The sequence below is a fragment of the Sinohyriopsis cumingii genome, chromosome 17 (assembly GCF_028554795.1).
Source record: "Sinohyriopsis cumingii isolate HCF-2022 chromosome 17, ASM2855479v2, whole genome shotgun sequence".
Classification (NCBI taxonomy): Eukaryota; Metazoa; Mollusca; class Bivalvia; order Unionida; family Unionidae; genus Sinohyriopsis; species Sinohyriopsis cumingii.
Window position 1 is genome coordinate 10009699 of NC_142977.1, and position 19660 is coordinate 10029358.

Below are 19660 nucleotides of genomic sequence, written 5' to 3' on the forward strand. Positions count from 1 at the left end.
AGTACATATAAAGACATTGTAAAATCAAATACATATTATGTCTATATATAGTACATATAAAGACATTGTAAAATCAAATACATATTATGTCTATATATAGTACATATAAGGACACTGTAAAATCAAATACATATTATGTCTATATATAGTACTATAAAGACATTGTAAAATCAAATACATATTATGTCTATATATAGTACATATAAAGACACTGTAAAATCAAATACATACGATGTCTATATATAGTACATATAAAGACATTGTAAAATCAAATACATATTATGTCTATATATAGTACATATAAAGACACTGTAAAATCAAATACATATTATGTCTATATATAGTACTATAAAGACACTGTAAAATCAAATACATATTATGTCTATATATAGTACATATAAAGACACTGTAAAATCAAATACATACGATGTCTATATATAGTACATATAAAGACATTGTAAAATCAAATACATATTATGTCTATATATAGTACATATAAAGACGCTGTAAAATCAAATACATACGATGTCTATATATAGTACATATAAAGACATTGTAAAATCAAATACATATTATGTCTATATATAGTACATATAAAGACATTGTAAAATCAAATACATACTATGTCTATATATAGTACATATAAAGACACTAAAATCAAATACATATTATGTCTGTATATAGTACATATAAAGACATTGTAAAATCAAGTACATATTATGTATTTGATTATGTCTATATATAGTACATATAAAGACATTGTAAAATCAAGTACATATTATATCTATATATAGTACTATAAAGACAGTAAAATCAAATACATACTATGTCTATATAGCTTAAAGAATTACACTGATTTTGTACCAAAGTTGATTGCTAATAATACCAATAATTAAAAGTGGTAGACAGAATTGTAATTACAGAACTGGATGAGTATATTATGAATAAATAGATAATTCTTCAAAATCCACTAGAATATTTTGCAAACATCTAGAACTAAATGCTATTTGCATTACTGAATTGGGAAAACACAATACTTGAAATATAATACAATCAGCGTAATATCTGCAGAAGAAATCTTTATACTTAAATACAAAAGAAGGCACCTAATGGTTTGGCACAGAAATTAAATACAAAAACACCTTAGATGTCCAGGAGTACAATGTAGGTTAAGAAACAAATAAAAATGTTTAATAAATTCAGCTTAGCCTTGGATGTAATGGTGTCTTTCATCCTTGGATGTAATGGTGTCTTTTATCCTTGGATGTAATGGTGTCTTTCATCCTTGGATGTAATGGTGTCTTTCATCCTTGGATTTAATGGTGTCTTATATCCTTGGATGTAATGGTGTCTTTCATCCTTGGATGTAATGGTATCTTTCATCCTTGGATGTAATGGTGTCTTTCATCCTTGGATGTAATGGTGTCTTATATCCTTGGATGTAATGGTGTCTTTCATCCTTTTCTGTGCATATAATTGTCGAAAGAAGAAAACACGACATGAAAAGAAAAGGAGCTAAAGTAGAAGGCTTCTCTTTTTTTCTTTCTTACCAAAAAAAGTTGCAATCTGGATGACACATTTGCATTCTCTATATCAAATTCATCTGCAGCTGGGAGATTTATTGTGGTCACAAAATACAAATAAAAAAAGCAAAAACTGATTGTGGGCAATGCTTATGGTATGTAAATGGCAGTATGGGCTGACACACAGGTGCTTGGATGATTGACACCTGTATGTCAAGTTTACATCCTAAAACTTCCCTACAGACCCAAACATAGTGGAGCTACTCTCTGCATAGACTCATATGTTGATCACTTTCATCATTGTTCTATTGCAATCACGACCTCTATAGAAATATGATGTTCTGAAGATTTAAAATTCTGTATTTGAATCATTCCTTAAAGGGTGGGACAGGAAGGGAATTTAACATTTCATGTGTACATCTCTTCTTGGGATTCTTACTCCACCCTGTTCTAAACATTATGTAGCTTCCTGATGTTATCAGCAGCTAACTACCTTACATAGAATCTCTAAATATGCTAATATAAGTTTTCAAATAATCACTACAAATAAAGTGAAGGTGTATGAATCTGGGCTTGCTTTTTCTCAATGTCTTCAAATCCTAATGACTATTATTCATAACAAATTTTCTCCACTTTGTTTTTCAAAAAATTCATTAATCCTGTTTAGTGGGAACACAGTCTAGATTACAGTGAACAGTGATTTACTGTGAACAAGTAATGTAGTACAGTGAACAGTGATTTATTGTGAACAAACAATATAGTACAGCGAACAGTCATTTACTGTGAACGAACAATATAGTACAGTGAACAGTCATTTACTGTGAACAAGCAATGTAGCACTAAAATTGTTGGCTCCATGATTGATTTACTCACTGTAGATCTGACATAGTTCATTTCAAGAAACAACTATAACCAATTTTTGTAAACTGAGCAGTATTTTGGGTTTTTGTTTCTAGTATTATCATTTCTGCTCATTTAAATCTGCAGTAATGCCAGTTAGAAGTGTCTTTTAAATAACATGGACATTTCCCAACAAACAATAGTGTTTGTAAGCAATGGATATGACTTTTGGTCACCTGACAGTGCTGTGACAGTTCCCAATAGACACATGTTTGTAAGCCATGGAAATCATTTTTGGTCCCTTGACAATGTGGTCATATTTCCCAACAGTCACACGTGTCTGTATGCCATGGAAATGACTTTTGGTCACCTGCCAGTGTTGTGACATTATGATTACATCAGGCATTGCTTGTTCTAAGTAAATTACCATTCACTGTAACCAGGTTTATCTTGTTTCTATGATCTATCTTAAATGTTAACACGATGAGCTTAAAGCTAACATTAATTACAGGATGTAACTGACATAAAATCATGATATATCAAATATACGCAATTCACATTCTGAAATGACGAACACCAGGAATACTGTCAAGTTCAGTGCAACCATTTCGACACAATAATTATCGTAATTTTCTTTTAATTCTTATAATTCTACAACAATAACGAAATTAAATGCAGATTTTGAAAATATGTAAATCAATGATAACTACATCAAGATTGTGCATTTCCAAAATTGTCTTACATGCTTGGAAAATTATTTTCAATGAATAAGTTTTGATTCCATTTTTGTTCTATCATTAATACTGAAATCCTGATTAGCAATCTTGAGAGAGACAGAGAAATGGATGTAGCCAATAACATGACATAAACTTGGTATCTGACTCACTTTAGTATTTAACTCACTTTATTATTTGACTCATTTTAGCATTTGACTATCTTTATTATTTGACTCACTTTTGTGTTTGACTCACATTATTTGACTCACTTTTGTGTTTGACTCACCTTATTATTTGACTCACTTTAGTATTTGACTCACTTATGCATGTTGAACAATTCTTTTACAATTTGACATTTGACGTTTGTGGTTCAGCTTAACTCAAAATAAAATGCAAAATTAACATGATTAGCAATAATTAAACGATTTTTGAAAACTTGATCTGTGAACAGTTGAACTTGATCATTTCTGAGATACATTCACACATATTATCCAAGCCAACATGTATGAAGATATTTTTCAACCCATCATCATGCTGTCAAAACTGAAATGAAATGAAGAAAATTACAATCATAATAATAATAATAATAATAATGATGAGGCCTTTGTATAGCACCTAATCTTTAGAAGCTCTAAGTGCTTTACAACATTAGACAACACACATAACATAAAAAACATATATAATGATAGTATTACAGAAAACAAACAAAATGAAATAAGAAAACATAAGAAAATGCTGTAAATATTTAAGGTAGGGAACATTATTTGGTCTTGACGTTTGTTCTTGCAGTCAAAATAAGTGAGTTTTAAGAGCACTCTTGAATGGGATCACTGTGTCTTTGTGTCTAAGTTCAGTGGGCAATTCATTCCAAGTTGCTGGGCCCTTGTATGCAAAAGAATGTTGTCCATATGACTTCGTTTTTGAAGTGGGAATAATGAGTATACGATTGTCAGAAGAGGAGCGTAAGTATCTTGCTGGCGTGTACACATGGGGGAGGTCGGACAGGTATGTTGGACTGGAGTCCATCAGTGAAACATAGCACAGGGAACAAACTGATTTTGATATAACAATAAAAACATCTCAATGGACCTTTTCCAAAATAGAATGAAAGTTGTATTAATATTTCTGGAATAAATTTACACCAGATTAAAGATGATCTCAAAATATGGATAAATTGAGCAGGCACATCTTTTAGCAATGCCTACATGAACAAGACGTCTTTGCTTAATCAGACATGAACTAATTGGAGATAATCATTCATGTGATTCTACTGGCAGTAGGACAGAAATACCGTTCTACCACATAAACCTTTTGAAAATACGAATTGTTTTTTCTTCTAAATTTGAAAAAAAGAATGGTATTTTTGAAGTGTTCTGACCATAGATTACAGAAAAAGTCACAACCAGTCTACAAGTAACCAGAACTGGTCCACCAGTGCAGTAACTGGTGTAATTATGTGTGTAATCAAATTAAAAACTGTTTACACAACTACTGACGTGCATACAACATGCAATGAATTTATTACCTCACTGGCACAATCTGGAAAGTTTAAGGCCAAAAGTGGGAAATTATTGAGATGTTATAACAATGGATCAAAGGTGGGATATTATTAAGGTGTTACAAGTAACAAATGGATCAAAGGTCATTCATGATGGCTTGCAAGTCTTGGATTAAGTATTTACTGTTGGCAGATGGGAGATAAAACAGAGAGACTTACCCAAAAATGATTTTGGCAAGCATTGTTTAATTGTTATTGTGATTTTCGATATGTTTTAAGGTAGCAGTCCTCATCATTCTTGATCTTAACACTGAGGACATAATGTATTGCTACTTCATTCTGGTTTCCTATGGACGCAGACTAAATGTTCCTCAGAATGGAAAATATCTTTTCGGTGTCTTCAGTGGAATGTAACAATGTTAATACAACTACGAAGTTTACTTGTTTCCTCCCTGTGAGTTGATTCAGGTTGCTGACTCTCAGATTGGTGCCAGATTGGTTGAATTTCACTCTTAAAATCGACTTTGTAGGAATGGAAGAATAGATATCCCTTTGAACTTGATTCCAACCACTGAAATTCCCGTTTCCCTCCATTACTGATTTTTGTGAGTTACTACGATTGTTTAGTTGTGGTGTTTTAGCATTGGGAGATCAAACACACTTAGATATAGACAAATATTAAAACTTATACTATGAGCATCCTGTTTTATGCCAGACAAGATCTTTAATAACGTCTAATCCAACCATAATATATAACGTACTTAATCTTTTCCTAACTTTCATAACTCTACTGGATGTCTCTACTGCATTCTCATGAAAGCTGTAGTGGATGCCTCTGCATCATTCTCATGGAAGCTCTATTGGATGCCTCTGCATCATTCTCATGGAAGCTCTATTGGATGCCTCTGCATCATTCTCATGGAAGCTCTTACTGGATGCCTCTCCTGCATTCTCATGGAAGCTCTATTGGATGCCTCTCCTGCATTCTCATGAAAGCTTTATTGGATGCCTCTACTGCATTCTCATGGAAGCTCTATTGGATGCCTCTACTGCATTCTCATGAAAGTGCTTTGGTTGCCTCTCCTGCATTTTCATGAAAGTTCTACTGGAAGCCTCTATCCAATTCAAATACATGTTTGGATGCCTTTACCATGTCCGCATGGAAATGTGTTTTGATGTCAACAGAAAACACTGGCCATTTTAACCTGGCTTTTCATAGTGTCACCTTCGGCAAAGGCCCTCTATCAGAATCTACAGGCATTGAGATTAATTACTATTATGTCACATCACATGATTGCTATTTATGATCTAATCATAATCTGCAATTTGAAGGAACCCACCCAGATTCTCCACTGTCCAAAATGGAGGCCATGGATTTCATTTAGCATTTTCTTGAGGTTGGATGATTAGAATTTTTACTATGCAGATTTCAGTAAGTCAGATATTGGTTCCAATATCAGCGTATGCAACACTGATTTGTGATAACTTATCAAATTCAGATGATTTAATGATGCAGATGAAGACAACAAATTGGCGGATACAGAGACTGAGAAAGGTCAGCTACTGTTGGTCACATAGCGTCACTGACTTGAAAGTGTTCTCAAGAATTTGAAGAATATAAAAAAATTCTTCTGTGAAAAATAATTATACAGTTACAGACATCAGATCTTACCCTTAAACTTACCTAGAGAAAACAAAATATGTACAAAAAGGTAATATTTATTTTGAAAATTTATGTTGTACATATGCTACACTGCCATTAACTTTACAGGCAAGCCTATTAGTATGGATTCATTTAGGTACTAAGTATTCTATTTATAGCATACTGCACTCCATGACTCTGCCACATATAGTTCACCAGCCTACACAAACAGGCACTAAGAGGTAGACCGTTCCGATGGCTTTGTGGTTAGAGTGTCTGCCTCAGATGAGTTAGGTCATGGGTTCGATCCCTGGCTGAGTCATATCAAAGACTTATAAAAATGGCACTAACAGCTGCCTTGCTTGACGCTCAGCATTAAGAGGTTAGTGTCGGGACTGGTTGGCTTGGTGTCAAGATAATGTGACTGGGTGGGACATCATGCTATATGTCTGCAGCATGATGCCCCAGTGCTAGGCATCACTATAAACTGCCACACTGCAGACACTGTAGCAATATGACTCAAAAATTGTTAAAGCTATGTTAAAAATCCAAATCACACATGCATGAATAGACACACACACACACACACATGGAATTATGGAATAACTTACAGTCTCTTTCTGGAAGTATTGGACTAGAAAGTCTTTCATATGACCTTGACCTTGAGCGAGGTCTCTGAGCTAAATATCCTCTCCTTGTGTATCCTGGGCTAATGGATCTATGTCGATCCTGAAAAAAAGGAAAAAAATATTGAGTTAGTCAAATTCTAAAAAAATGTTTTTCAATAATAAAGTGAACAATGCTACTGTTGGCTCTCAGTGATTTGCATTCCACAAATATTTTATAGTGTAAGGCTGTTATTTATACAAAAACATAAGATATCAATTGTTTGTCTACTTGTACTGACAAGGGCGATAAGCAGGGCATAAAACATGTAAGCACTTGCCATTCAAGTCTCAGTGTGCCCTCACTGTTTGTCTATTATGTACTGACAAGGGGGATAAGCATGGCAAAAAGCACATGCACTTGCCATTCAGGTCTCAGTGTGCCATCACTGTTTGTCTAATATATACTGACAAGGGGGATAAGCAGGTCACGAAACACATATGCACTTGCCATATAAGTCTCAGTGTGCCCTAATTGTTTGGAAAACAGGGTATAAAGCACATATGCACTTGCCATTCAAGTCCCAGTGTGCCCTAGTTGTTTGGATAAACAGGTGATGAAACACATATGCACTTGCCATTTAAGTCTCAGTGTGCCCTAATTGTTTGGAAAACAGGGTATAAAGCACATATGCACTTGCCATTCAAGTCCCAGTGTGCCCTAGTTGTTTGGATAAGCAGATCATAAAACAAATATGCACATGGCATTCAAGTCCTAATGTGCCCTAATTGTTTGTCTACTATGTACTGGCAAGGGGAATAAGCAGGGCATAAAACACATATGAACTGTATGCATAAATCAGATCACTTTAATTCCATCCCCATGGACTGTATGTATAAATCACATTCCCTTTGATTCCATCCCCATGGATTGTATGCATAAATCAGATTCCCTTTAATTCCATCCCCATGGACTGTATGTATAAATCACATTCCTTTTGATTCCATCCCCGTGGACAGTATGTATAAATCAGATTCCCTTTGATTCCATCCACATGAACTGCATGTATAAATCAGATTCCCTTTGATTCCATCCCCATGGACTGTATGCATAAATCAGATTCCCTTTGATTCCATCCCCATGGACTGTATGCATAAATCAGATTCCCTTTAATTCCATCCCCATGGACTGTATGTATAAATCACATTCCCTTTGATTCCATCCCCATGGACTGTATGCATAAATCATATCACTTTAATTCCATCCCCATGGACTGTATGCATAAATCAGATTCCCTTTGATTCCATCCCCATGGACTGTATGCATAAATCAGATCACTTTAATTCCATCCCCATGGACTGTATGCATAAATCAGATTCCTTTTGATTCCATCCCCATGGACTGTATGCATAAATCAGACCACTTTAATTCCATCCCCATGGACTGTATGCATAAATCAGATTCCCTTTGATTCCATCCCCATGGACTGTATGCATAAATCAGATTCCCTTTAATTCCATCCCCATGGACTGTATGTATAAATCACATTCCCTTTGATTCCATCCCCATGGACTGTATGCATAAATCATATCACTTTAATTCCATCCCCATGGACTGTATGCATAAATCAGATTCCCTTTGATTCCATCCCCATGGACTGTATGCATAAATCAGATCACTTTAATTCCATCCCCATGGACTGTATGTATAAATCAAATTCCCTTTGATTCCATCCCCATGGACTGTATGCATAAATCAGATCACTTTAATTCCATCCCCATGGACTGTATGCATAAATCAGATTCCCTTTGATTCCATCCCCATGGACTGTATGTATAAATCACATTCCCTTTGATTCCATCCCCATGGACTGTATGCATAAATCAGATGACTTTAATTCCATCCCCATGGACTGTATGCATAAATCAGATTCCCTTTGATTCCATCCCCATGGACTGTATGTATAAATCAAATTCCCTTTGATTCCATCCCCATGGACTGTATGCATAAATCAGATCACTTTAATTCCATCTCCATGGACTGTATGCATAAATCAGATCACTTTAATTCCATCCCCATGGACTGTATGCATAAATCAGATTCCCTTTGATTCCATCCCCATGGACTGTATGTATAAATCACATTCCCTTTGATTCCATCCCCATGGACTGTATGCATAAATCAGATCACTTTAATTCCATCCCCATGGACTGTATGCATAAATCAGATCACTTTAATTCCATCCCCATGGACTGTATGCATAAATCAGATTCCCTTTGATTCCATCCCCATGGACTGTATGTATAAATCAAATTCCCTTTGATTCCATCCCCATGGACTGTATGCATAAATCAGATCACTTTAATTCCATCCCCATGGACTGTATGCATAAATCAGATCACTTTCATTCCATCCCCATGGACTGTATGCATAAATCAGATTCCCTTTAATTCCATCCCCATGGACTGTATGCATAAATCAGATCACTTTAATTCCATCCCTGTGGACTGTATGTATAAATCAGATTCCCTATGATTTCATCCTTGTGGATTATTTGTATAACACAGATACCATTTGACTCCATCCCTGTGGACTGTATGCATAAATCAGATTCCCTTTGATTCCATCCCCATGGACTGTATGTATAAATCAGATTCCCTTTGATTCCATCCCCATGGACTGTATGCATAAATCAGATTCCCTTTGATTCCATCCCCATGGACTGTATGTATAAATCAGATTCCCTTTGATTTCATCCTTGTGATTATTTGTATAACACAGATACCATTTGACTCCATCCCTGTGGACTGTATGCATAAATCAGATTCCCTCTGATTCCATCCCCATGGACTGTATGCATAAATCAGACTCCCTTTGATTCCATCCCCGTGGACTGTATGCATAAATCAGATTCCCTTTGATTCCATCCCCATGGACTGTATGCATAAATCAGATTCCCTTTGATTCCATCCCTGTGGACTGTATGCATAAATCAGATTCCCTTTGATTCCATCCCCATGGACTGTATGCATAAATCAGATTCCCTTTGATTCCATCCCCGTGGACTGTATGCATAAATCAGATTCCCTTTGATTCCATCCCCGTGGACTGTATGCATAAATCAGATTCCCTTTGATTCCATCTCTTGAATAAGTACTGATATTATTATGACATCAATGTGCATATATGAATATGTGCATGTGCATGTTTTTTCCATGGGTATGTCTTTATATACAAGCTCTCATATTTCTTTAATAGATATGCTAATTGTTTCAATATGTATATAGATTACATCCATTATTAATTATCTTTATGTAAATAAAACCTCATGAAAAAGGTTGACATTGTAATGTCCCAGAAATAAAAATTTATGTTAGGCTAATATATAAAATTAACTCGCATTACAACACTCTTCCAGACTGACATGACTTTTGCTTCTGCTTACATGGAAAGTGAAAAAGCGAATGCTTCATTTTCATTATTAAATTTAATTTACCTCAGTCAACACTCACAACACTGTCTGGTGTAACATTTAACCTTGTGTTTTTTCTTCTATGATGTGCTTTGGCTTTCCATTGCATGGTGGTGAAGACTAAATATGGCCAGGTGCCTCAGACTATTGCCATCGTGATGTTATTACACTAAAGATGGCCAGGTGCCCCAGATTATTGCCATCCAAATGTTATTACACTAAAGCTGGCCAGGTGCCCCAGACTACTGCCATCCCGATGTTACTATACTATAGCTGGCTAGGTGCCCCAGACTATTACCATTCCAATAGTACTACAACACTAAAGCTGGCCAGGTGCCCCAGACTATTGTCATCCCAATGTTACTACACTAAAGCTGGCCAGGTGCCCAAGACTATTGCCATCCCAATATTACTACTACACTAAAACTGGCCAGGTGCCCCAGACTACTGCCATCCCAATGTTACTACTACACTAAAGCTGGCCAGGTGTCCCAGACTATTTCCATCCTAATATTACTACACTAAAGCTGGCCAGGTGCCCCAGACTATTGCCATCCCAATGTTACTACACTGTACTTCACTAAAGCTGGCCAGGTGCCCCAGACTATTGTCATCCCAATGTTACTACACTAAAGCTGGCCAGGTGCCCAAGACTATTGCCATCCCAATATTACTACTACACTAAAACTGGCCAGGTGCCCCAGACTACTGCCATCCCAATGTTACTACTACACTAAAGCTGGCCAGGTGTCCCAGACTATTTCCATCCTAATATTACTACACTAAAGCTGGCCAGGTGCCCCAGACTATTGCCATCCCAATGTTACTACACTGTACTTCACTAAAGCTGGCCAGGTGCCCAAGACTATTGCCATCCCAATGTTACTGCTACACTAAAGCTGGCCAGGTGCCCCAGATTATTGCCATCTGAATGTTACTACACTAAAGCTGGCCAGGTGCCCTAAACTACTGCCATCCCAATGTTACTACTACACTAAAGCTGGCCAGGTGCCCCAAACTATTGCCATCCCAATATTACTAAACCGTACTTCACTAAAGCTGGCCAGGTGCCCCAGACTATTGCCATCCCAATGTTACTACTACACTAAAGCTGGCCAGGTGCCCCAGACTACTGCCATCCCAATGTTACTGTCAGGTTCTTTGTATGATTTTCACTTAAAGAATCAACCAGCTCTATCTCATGATAATAAGCAAACTTTCACAAAAATATCTTTGTGCATTTTAAGACCAACATGTGAAATATGGTGCTAGTGCTACTGTTGCTGTTTTAGGGTTTAATGCCATTTTTCAGCACAAGATAGGCTATACATACGGCCAGTATTAATGGTGGAGGAAGAACAAGGGAAAACCCCCTACAAAAACCACCGACCCACGAGAAGCTACTGGCAAGCTTTCTCACATACCAACATAGGCTGAACCCACACAGACAGAGGTGAGATGGCAGTGATCCATAATGGTGAGTACTTTAGACCACTCGACCACTTGGGGCCCCCTGTGAAATCTTGAGTCTCAAACAGAACCATAAGTGTAGCAAAGCATCACAAAATATATAAAAACTGAAAGAATGGTGAGCGATTTCCTTACATGAATATACCTCTGCCTCCTGTGCATCCCACCCCTATTCAGTGATGGAGACAAGTCTAGAGTCAAAAAGAGCACATAACTCTTGCAAAAGTAGCATCAGTAAAATGACTGGTCAACATGCATATTTTCTAATGACGAGCATATATCATAAAATCTAATGAGTTGTAAGTTAATCCCAAAAAAATGCTAAATTCTAATATACATTGCAGCCAGCTGTAAGTCAAAAAGGGCAATAATTCTAACAAAAATCTTTACATGTTGACCATAACATGTATAAAGTTAGACAGTAAGACAAACTTTGAGATTTGTTCTCATATAGATGCAAAACAGCAACGTAGATTCATGTACAACAAGAAAATATATATCAGAAAGCCTAGGTAAAGGGTACTATAGATGCATGTACAACAAGAAAATACAGATCAGAAACCACAACAAGAAACAGTGATTTGAGCAGAGTTGTGAACATACAGAATGGACTTCAGAAGGCTGGAAGAAAGCTTGTGAATTAAGATGGCAATTATGTAATATCTGGAAATAAAAACAGGAGTTTAGGAAAAGCCATGAAATCTGAAGACCAGAAATCATATGCCCAAGATAATGGCATTGGCCAGATTTGGAGCAACATTTCAATGAATTTCATTCAGAATTTAAATTTTTCACTTCCTGATCAGATTCTAAGACATAACCTTGGTAACTTTTCTATCAAATATTTTAACAAAATAACTAATTTTATATTATAAACATTTCAAACAGAACTGGACAGATTTAGTTATGAAACTCTAATTGACAAATTCTTACTGTAATGTGAAGCAAAAAGTTATTCCACTGTACCAAGAGGCAATCAGTGGAAAATAAAGTTATTCCACTGTACCATGAGGCAATCAGTGGAAAATAAAGTTATTCCACTGTACCATGAGGCAATCAGTGGAAAATAAAGTTATTCCACTGTACCAAGAGGCAATCAATGGAAAATAAAGTTATTCCACTGTACCAAGAGGCAATCAGTGGAAAATAAAGTTATTCCACTGTACCATGAGGCAATCAGTGGAAAATAAAGTTATTCCACTGTACCAAGAGGCAATCAATGGAAAATAAAGTTATTACACTGTACCATGAGGCAATCAGTGGAAAATAAAGATCATGCTGCTGCTCTTGCTGTAAGGGAAAAACATAAAACAGAAGTCTACAACTAAGTGTCAGGGTAATGGAATTTGAATATTGTATTAATTTTTTCTCTAAAACAATTGATAAATAGTAATTATACTGTTGTTAATACAATGCAAAAAGCTATATGAGAAACACAGAAACAAGGAGGGAGGAGAAATGGAAACACTCTTACTGTTAAAGGACTGGAATAAGCTCTTGGTGACTGTGACCTTGACCTTGTTTTTACTGGTGAGTCACCAGTATTAATGAGTACCTGTAAAAGATTAAAAATTAAAAATCAAAAGAAAATGACTAAATTTCCCTACATTATCTTGGCATATTTAACAACTATTGTGTTAATTAAACCTAAATGAAACATCTTTAAAAAAAAATTATACAAAAAAGTAATAAAATGCTGTGTACACCATCTTTCTGTACACAAGTGAAGTATCCCCATCCCCTCCAAACAGCTACTTTTTCAGTTTGCTTAGGTTTTCCTTATTGCTCTTCACATCCAAGTGTAAATGGCCAACTAAGGTAAAATTGGGTTGAGATGTAAATGGCAAACTAAGGTAAAACTGGGTTGAAATATAAATGGCCAACTAAGGTAAAATTGGGTTGAAATGTAAATGGCCAACTAAGGTAAAATTGGGTTGAAATGTAAATGGCCAACTAAGGTAAAATTGGGTAGAAATGTAAATGGCCAACTAAGGTAAAATTGGGTTGAGATGTAAATGGCCAACTAAGGTAAAAGTGGGTTGAGATATGAATAGCCAACTAAGGTAAAACTTGGTTGAGATGTAAACGGCCAACTAAGGTAAAACTGGGTTGAGATGTAATTGGCCAACTAAGGTAAAATTGGGTTGAGATGTAAATGGCAAACTAAGGTAAAATTGGGTTGAGATGTAAATGGCCAACTAAGGTAAAATTGGGTTGAGATGTAAATGGCCAACTAAGGTAAAATTGGGTTGAGATATGAATAGCCAACTAAGGTAAAACTGGGTTGAAATATAAATGGCCAACTAAGGTAAAATTGGGTTGAAATGTAAATGGCCAACTAAGGTAAAATTGGGTTGAGATATGAATAGCCAACTAAGGTAAAACTGGGTTGAAATATAAATGGCCAACTAAGGTAAAATTGGGTTGAAATGTAAATGGCCAACTAAGGTAAAATTGGGTTGAGATATGAATAGCCAACTAAGGTAAAACTGGGTTGAAATATAAATGGCCAACTAAGGTAAAATTGGGTTGAAATGTAAATGGCCAACTAAGGTAAAATTGGGTTGAGATATGAATAGCCAACTAAGGTAAAACTTGGTTGAGATGTAAACGGACAACTAAGGTAAAACTGGTTTGAGATGTAAACGGCCAACTAAGGTAAAACTTGGTTGAGATGTAATTGGCCAACTAAGGTAAAATTGGGTTGAGATGTAAATGGCAAACTAAGGTAAAATTGGGTTGAGATGTAAATGGCCAACTAAGGTAAAATTGGGTTGAGATGTAAATGGCCAACTAAGGTAAAATTGGGTTGAGATATGAATAGCCAACTAAGGTAAAACTGGGTTGAAATATAAATGGCCAACTAAGGTAAAATTGGGTTGAAATGTAAATGGCCAACTAAGGTAAAATTGGGTTGAGATATGAATAGCCAACTAAGGTAAAACTTGGTTGAGATGTAAACGGCCAACTAAGGTAAAACTGCGTTGAGATGTAAACGGCCAACTAAGGTAAAACTTGGTTGAGATGTAATTGGCCAACTAAGGTAAAATTGGGTTGAGATGTAAATGGCAAACTAAGGTAAAACTGGGTTGAAATATAAATGGCCAACTAAGGTAAAATTGGGTTGAGATGTAAATGGCCAACTAAGGTAAAAGTGGGTTGAGATATGAATAGCCAACTAAGGTAAAACTGGGTTGAAATATAAATGGCCAACTAAGGTAAAATTGGGTTGAAATGTAAATGGCCAACTAAGGTAAAATTGGGTTGAGATATGAATAGCCAACTAAGGTAAAACTTGGTTGAGATGTAAACGGCCAACTAAGGTAAAACTGGGTTGAGATGTAATTGGCCAACTAAGGTAAAATTGGGTTGAGATGTAAATGGCAAACTAAGGTAAAATTGGGTTGAGATGTAAATGGCCAACTAAGGTAAAATTGGGTTGAGATGTAAATGGCAAACTAAGGTAAAATTGGGTTGAGATGTAATTGGCCAACTAAGGTAAAATTGGGTTGAGATGTAAATGGCAAACTAAGGTAAAATTGGGTTGAGATGTAAATGGCCAACTAAGGTAAAATTGGGTTGAGATGTAAATGGCAAACTAAGGTAAAACTGGGTTGAGATGTAATTGGCCAACTAAGGTAAAATTGGGTTGAGATGTAAATGGCAAACTAAGGTAAAATTTGGTTGAGATGTAAACAGTCAACTAAGGTAAAATTGGGTTGAGACGTAAATCGCTAATGTCAAATTGGGTTGAAAAGACCACTAAAATTATATAACATAATCAGTACCATGTAATCACACATCCTGGGTCAAATTAATTACACATCCTGGGTCAAACACAAAGTCCAGACTGAGATAATTACACATCCTGGGACAAAAAACAAAGTCCTGAATGTGGTAATTACACATCCTGGGTCAAATTAATTACACATCCTGGATCAAACAGAAAGTCCTGACTGTGAAAATTACACATCCTTGGTCAAAAACCAAGTCCTGAATGTGATAGTTACACATCCTGGGTCAAACACAAAGTCTGGACTGTGGTATATTAAACATCAAAAATTTAATATTTAAAGAACTTGATCTTACTAAAATTAAAAAGTACATTAAAAGATGATTATTATGCACACTTCTGTCTTAAAAGACATTTTGCAAGATCTGTACTTCAGACATTTTAAAAACAACCTTACATACTTCCACAATGAAGTTTGAATTTCAATAACAAATATCCAGTCAATGTTAGAAAGAAGGTTGGTTAAGTGAATTGCCATTTCACTCAAAGACACTGACAAATTTACCTTTACCTGTCTTTCCCCATAATTTACACTGCCCCTCCCTTTCCCTTCACCCTGACCCCTTTCCCTTGAATGCTACAAGAGAATTAAAGAAGCAATATAAGGAATTTTTGTGTTGCATGTGTATGTTTTGTGGTTAACTGTGTTACTAATTACAATGTCATCTCTTTGTAATTATCATTTGGTTTATGAGATTTTTTCCAAGAATTCATACAATAATTTCTGTGATCTGAATGAAACACCCTGGGATGGTATACAATGCCTTTCTAGCCCTAACATAAGGATATATCTCAAACTGAATGAAACACCCTGGGATGGTACACAATGCCTTTCTAGCCCTAACATAAGGATATATCCCAAACTGAATGAAACACCCTGGGATGGTACACAATGCCTTTCTAGCCCTAACATAAGGATATATCCCAAACTGAACGAAACACCCTGGGATGGTACACAATGCCTTTCTAGCCCTAACATAAGGATACATCCCAAACTGAATGAAATACCCTGGGATGGTACACAATGCCTTTCTAGCCCTAACATTGGGATACATCCCAAACTGAATGAAATACCTTGGGATGGTACACAATGCCTTTCTAGCCCTAACATTGGGATATATCTCAAACTGAATGAAACACCCTGGGATGGTACACAATGCCTTTCTAGCCCTAACATTGGGATACATCCCAAACTGAATGAAATAACCTGGGATGGTACACAATGCCTTTTTAGCCCTAACATGGGGATATATCCCAAACTGAATAGAATACCCTGGGATGGTACACAATGCCTTTCTAGCCCTAACATTGGGATATATCCCAAACTGAATAGAATACCCTGGGATAGTACACAATGCCTTTCTAGCCCTAACATTGGGATATATTCCAAACTGAATGAAACACCCTGGGATGGTACACAATGTCTTTCTAGCCCTAACATTGGGATATATCCCAAACTGAATGAAACACCCTGGGATGGTACACAATGTCTTTCTAGCCCTAACATGAGGATATATCCCAAAGTGAATGAAACACCCTGGGATGGTACACAATGCCTTTCTAGCCCTAACATTGGGATATATCCCAAACTGAATGAAATACCCTGGGATTTTATACAACGCCTTTGAAGCCCTATAATAGGGATTTATCTCAAAATTAATGAAAGACTCTGGGATATTATTCAATGCCTTTCATACCCTAACATAGGGATATTTTCCAAACTCAATGAAATACCCAGGGATGGTACACAATACTCTTGTAGTCCTAAAATTGGGATATATTTAAACTGAATGAAATACTCTGGGATGGTACACAATACCCTTGTATTCTAAAAATAGGGATATATTTTAAACTGCATGAAATACCCTGGGATGGTAAGTAATGCCCTTGTAACGCTACAATATGGATGTATATGTCAAACTGAATGAAATACCTTGGGATGGCAAACAATTCCCTTGCAGCCCTAAAATGGGATTATATTTCAAATTGAATGAAATACATCTCAAATTGAATACATTCAATTATCTTTTTGTGTATTATTACATTCTTGCATTTCAGTGCTTTTTATCAAGAAAATTAATAAGTTTCATAGTTTTAAATTTTTGGGGGAATTGGCTTCCTAAATTTTTCTTTACTTAAATTAGTTTCATTAATTTAATTTGAAATTGGCATTGATTTAGTACAGGCGGCTCACAACACAGAGAGTATTGCTAATATCACATGTCCAAATAGGTGTGATACCTGGTTAACCGAGGAATGGAGAAAATTCTATAGAGTAAGACTTGTACACATTATTTGTCACTCAATCTGTCAATATGTAGTTAACAATACTGATACATAATGTGTAAAACTGTCAATATTTAGTTAGCAATACTGATACATAATGTGTAAAACTGTCAATATTTAGTTAGCAATACTGATACATAATGTGTAAAACTGACAATATTTAGTTAGCAATACTGATGCATAATGTGTAAAACTGACAATATTTAGTTAGCAATACTGATGCATAATGTGTAAAACTGTCAATATTTAGTTAGCAATACTGATGCATAATGTGTAAAACTGTCAATATTTAGTTAGCAATACTGATGCATAATGTGTAAAACTGTCAATATTTAGTTAGCAATACTGATACATAATGTGTAAAACTGTCAATATTTAGTTAGCAATACTGATACATAATGTGTAAAACTGTCAATATTTAGTTAGCAATACTGATGCATAATGTGTAAAACTGTCAATATTTAGTTAGCAATACTGATACATAATGTGTAAAACTGTCAATATTTAGTTAGCAATACTGATACATAATGTGTAAAACTGTCAATATTTAGTTAGCAATACTGATGCATAATGTGTAAAACTGACAATATTTAGTTAGCAATACTGATACATAATGTGTAAAACTCAATATTTAGTTAGCAATACTGATACATAATGTGTAAAACTGTCAACAGTTAGTTAGCAATACTGATACATAATGTATAAAACTGTCAATAATTGTTTAGCAATACAAGTACATAACATATAATTTTCCATTGTTTTCTCTGAAGATGTCAGGGATTTTTCCTGAGTGACTGGTAATTGGAACTGGATCCATTACTATGGGGATTAATTGGCCAACTGAGACAAAAGTTATCTAAGTGGAATGTCTAACAAATTCTGAATCTGGTATGTTTCTGAAATATTTTAAATAGGAATTTGGGTTCCTGTTAGCCCCTGCGAATCCTTATATGTCCCTGGAGCAGTACAAGAGAGGTATAATTACATCTTGCAAAGTGTTGAGTTTGCGTCGGAGATTCTCAATGGTGCCTTCGGATTGAAGTCTAGCCTGTTCCATTGCATCTGCATGTCGCTGCATCTGTTCTTGTAGCTGATGCTGAAAAGACAAGTGAGTTTGAAAATACCAAAAATCTGGAACATTTTCATTATTGTATTTTAAAAAACTTTAAATTTGTACATAAAATAAGCGCAAGAATGAAAATGAGAATTTTTGGTGCTTAACAGAAAAAAGTGCTATAGGGTCACACAATAAACCATAAGTTATACCTGCCAACATTCAGGTCACACTATGAACCATAATTTATACCTGCCAACATTCAGATCACACTATAAACCATAATTTATACCTGCCAACATTCAGGTCACATAATAAACCATAATTTATACCTGCCAACATTCAGGTCACAATATAAACCATAATTTAAACCTGCCAACATTCCTGATATGGCAGGTATGACAAATCCAGATTATTTTTAAATGCGCCATGTATCGAATCTTTGCTTCTTTTGTGATTTCAAAATAAAAATAAAGGAGAAATGTCACATGATAAAATCTTTCAAATAAATTAATGATAAATTAATTGAAGGAATATTCTTATTGGATGGGTTATCAGAATTTTGCAAAAACTAAAAACACTACAGATAATTAATCAGGTCTGTCCATATCAGTCTTTTGATTTCTCTTACCCTAAGATGGTCTTGTTCCTTAGAAAGTTTGCCTCTGACGGTATCTGACTTCCATTCATCATGGGTGGGGACATCCATAGGTATCTTATTGCCAGGTGCAGCTTCTCCCTGTAGACATTAATACGAACA

At 35.5% G+C, this 19660-nt stretch overlaps 1 protein-coding gene across 1 annotated transcript in view; it reads right to left on the minus strand.

The window, feature by feature from the left end:
- Positions 1–751: 751 nt before the first annotated feature.
- LOC149777730 (uncharacterized) overlaps positions 752–19660 on the minus strand; it is a 263591-nt gene continuing 244682 nt past the window's right edge. Inside the window, exons 49-53 of the mRNA XM_089938777.1 lie at positions 19532–19639; positions 18832–18942; positions 13242–13322; positions 6831–6948; positions 752–3622 (exon numbers count right to left, since the gene is read on the minus strand). Of these exons, the coding sequence (XP_089794903.1) occupies positions 3609–3622; positions 6831–6948; positions 13242–13322; positions 18832–18942; positions 19532–19639 (432 nt within the window). The 3' untranslated portion in view covers positions 752–3608. The remainder of the gene's footprint in view (positions 3623–6830; positions 6949–13241; positions 13323–18831; positions 18943–19531; positions 19640–19660) is intronic.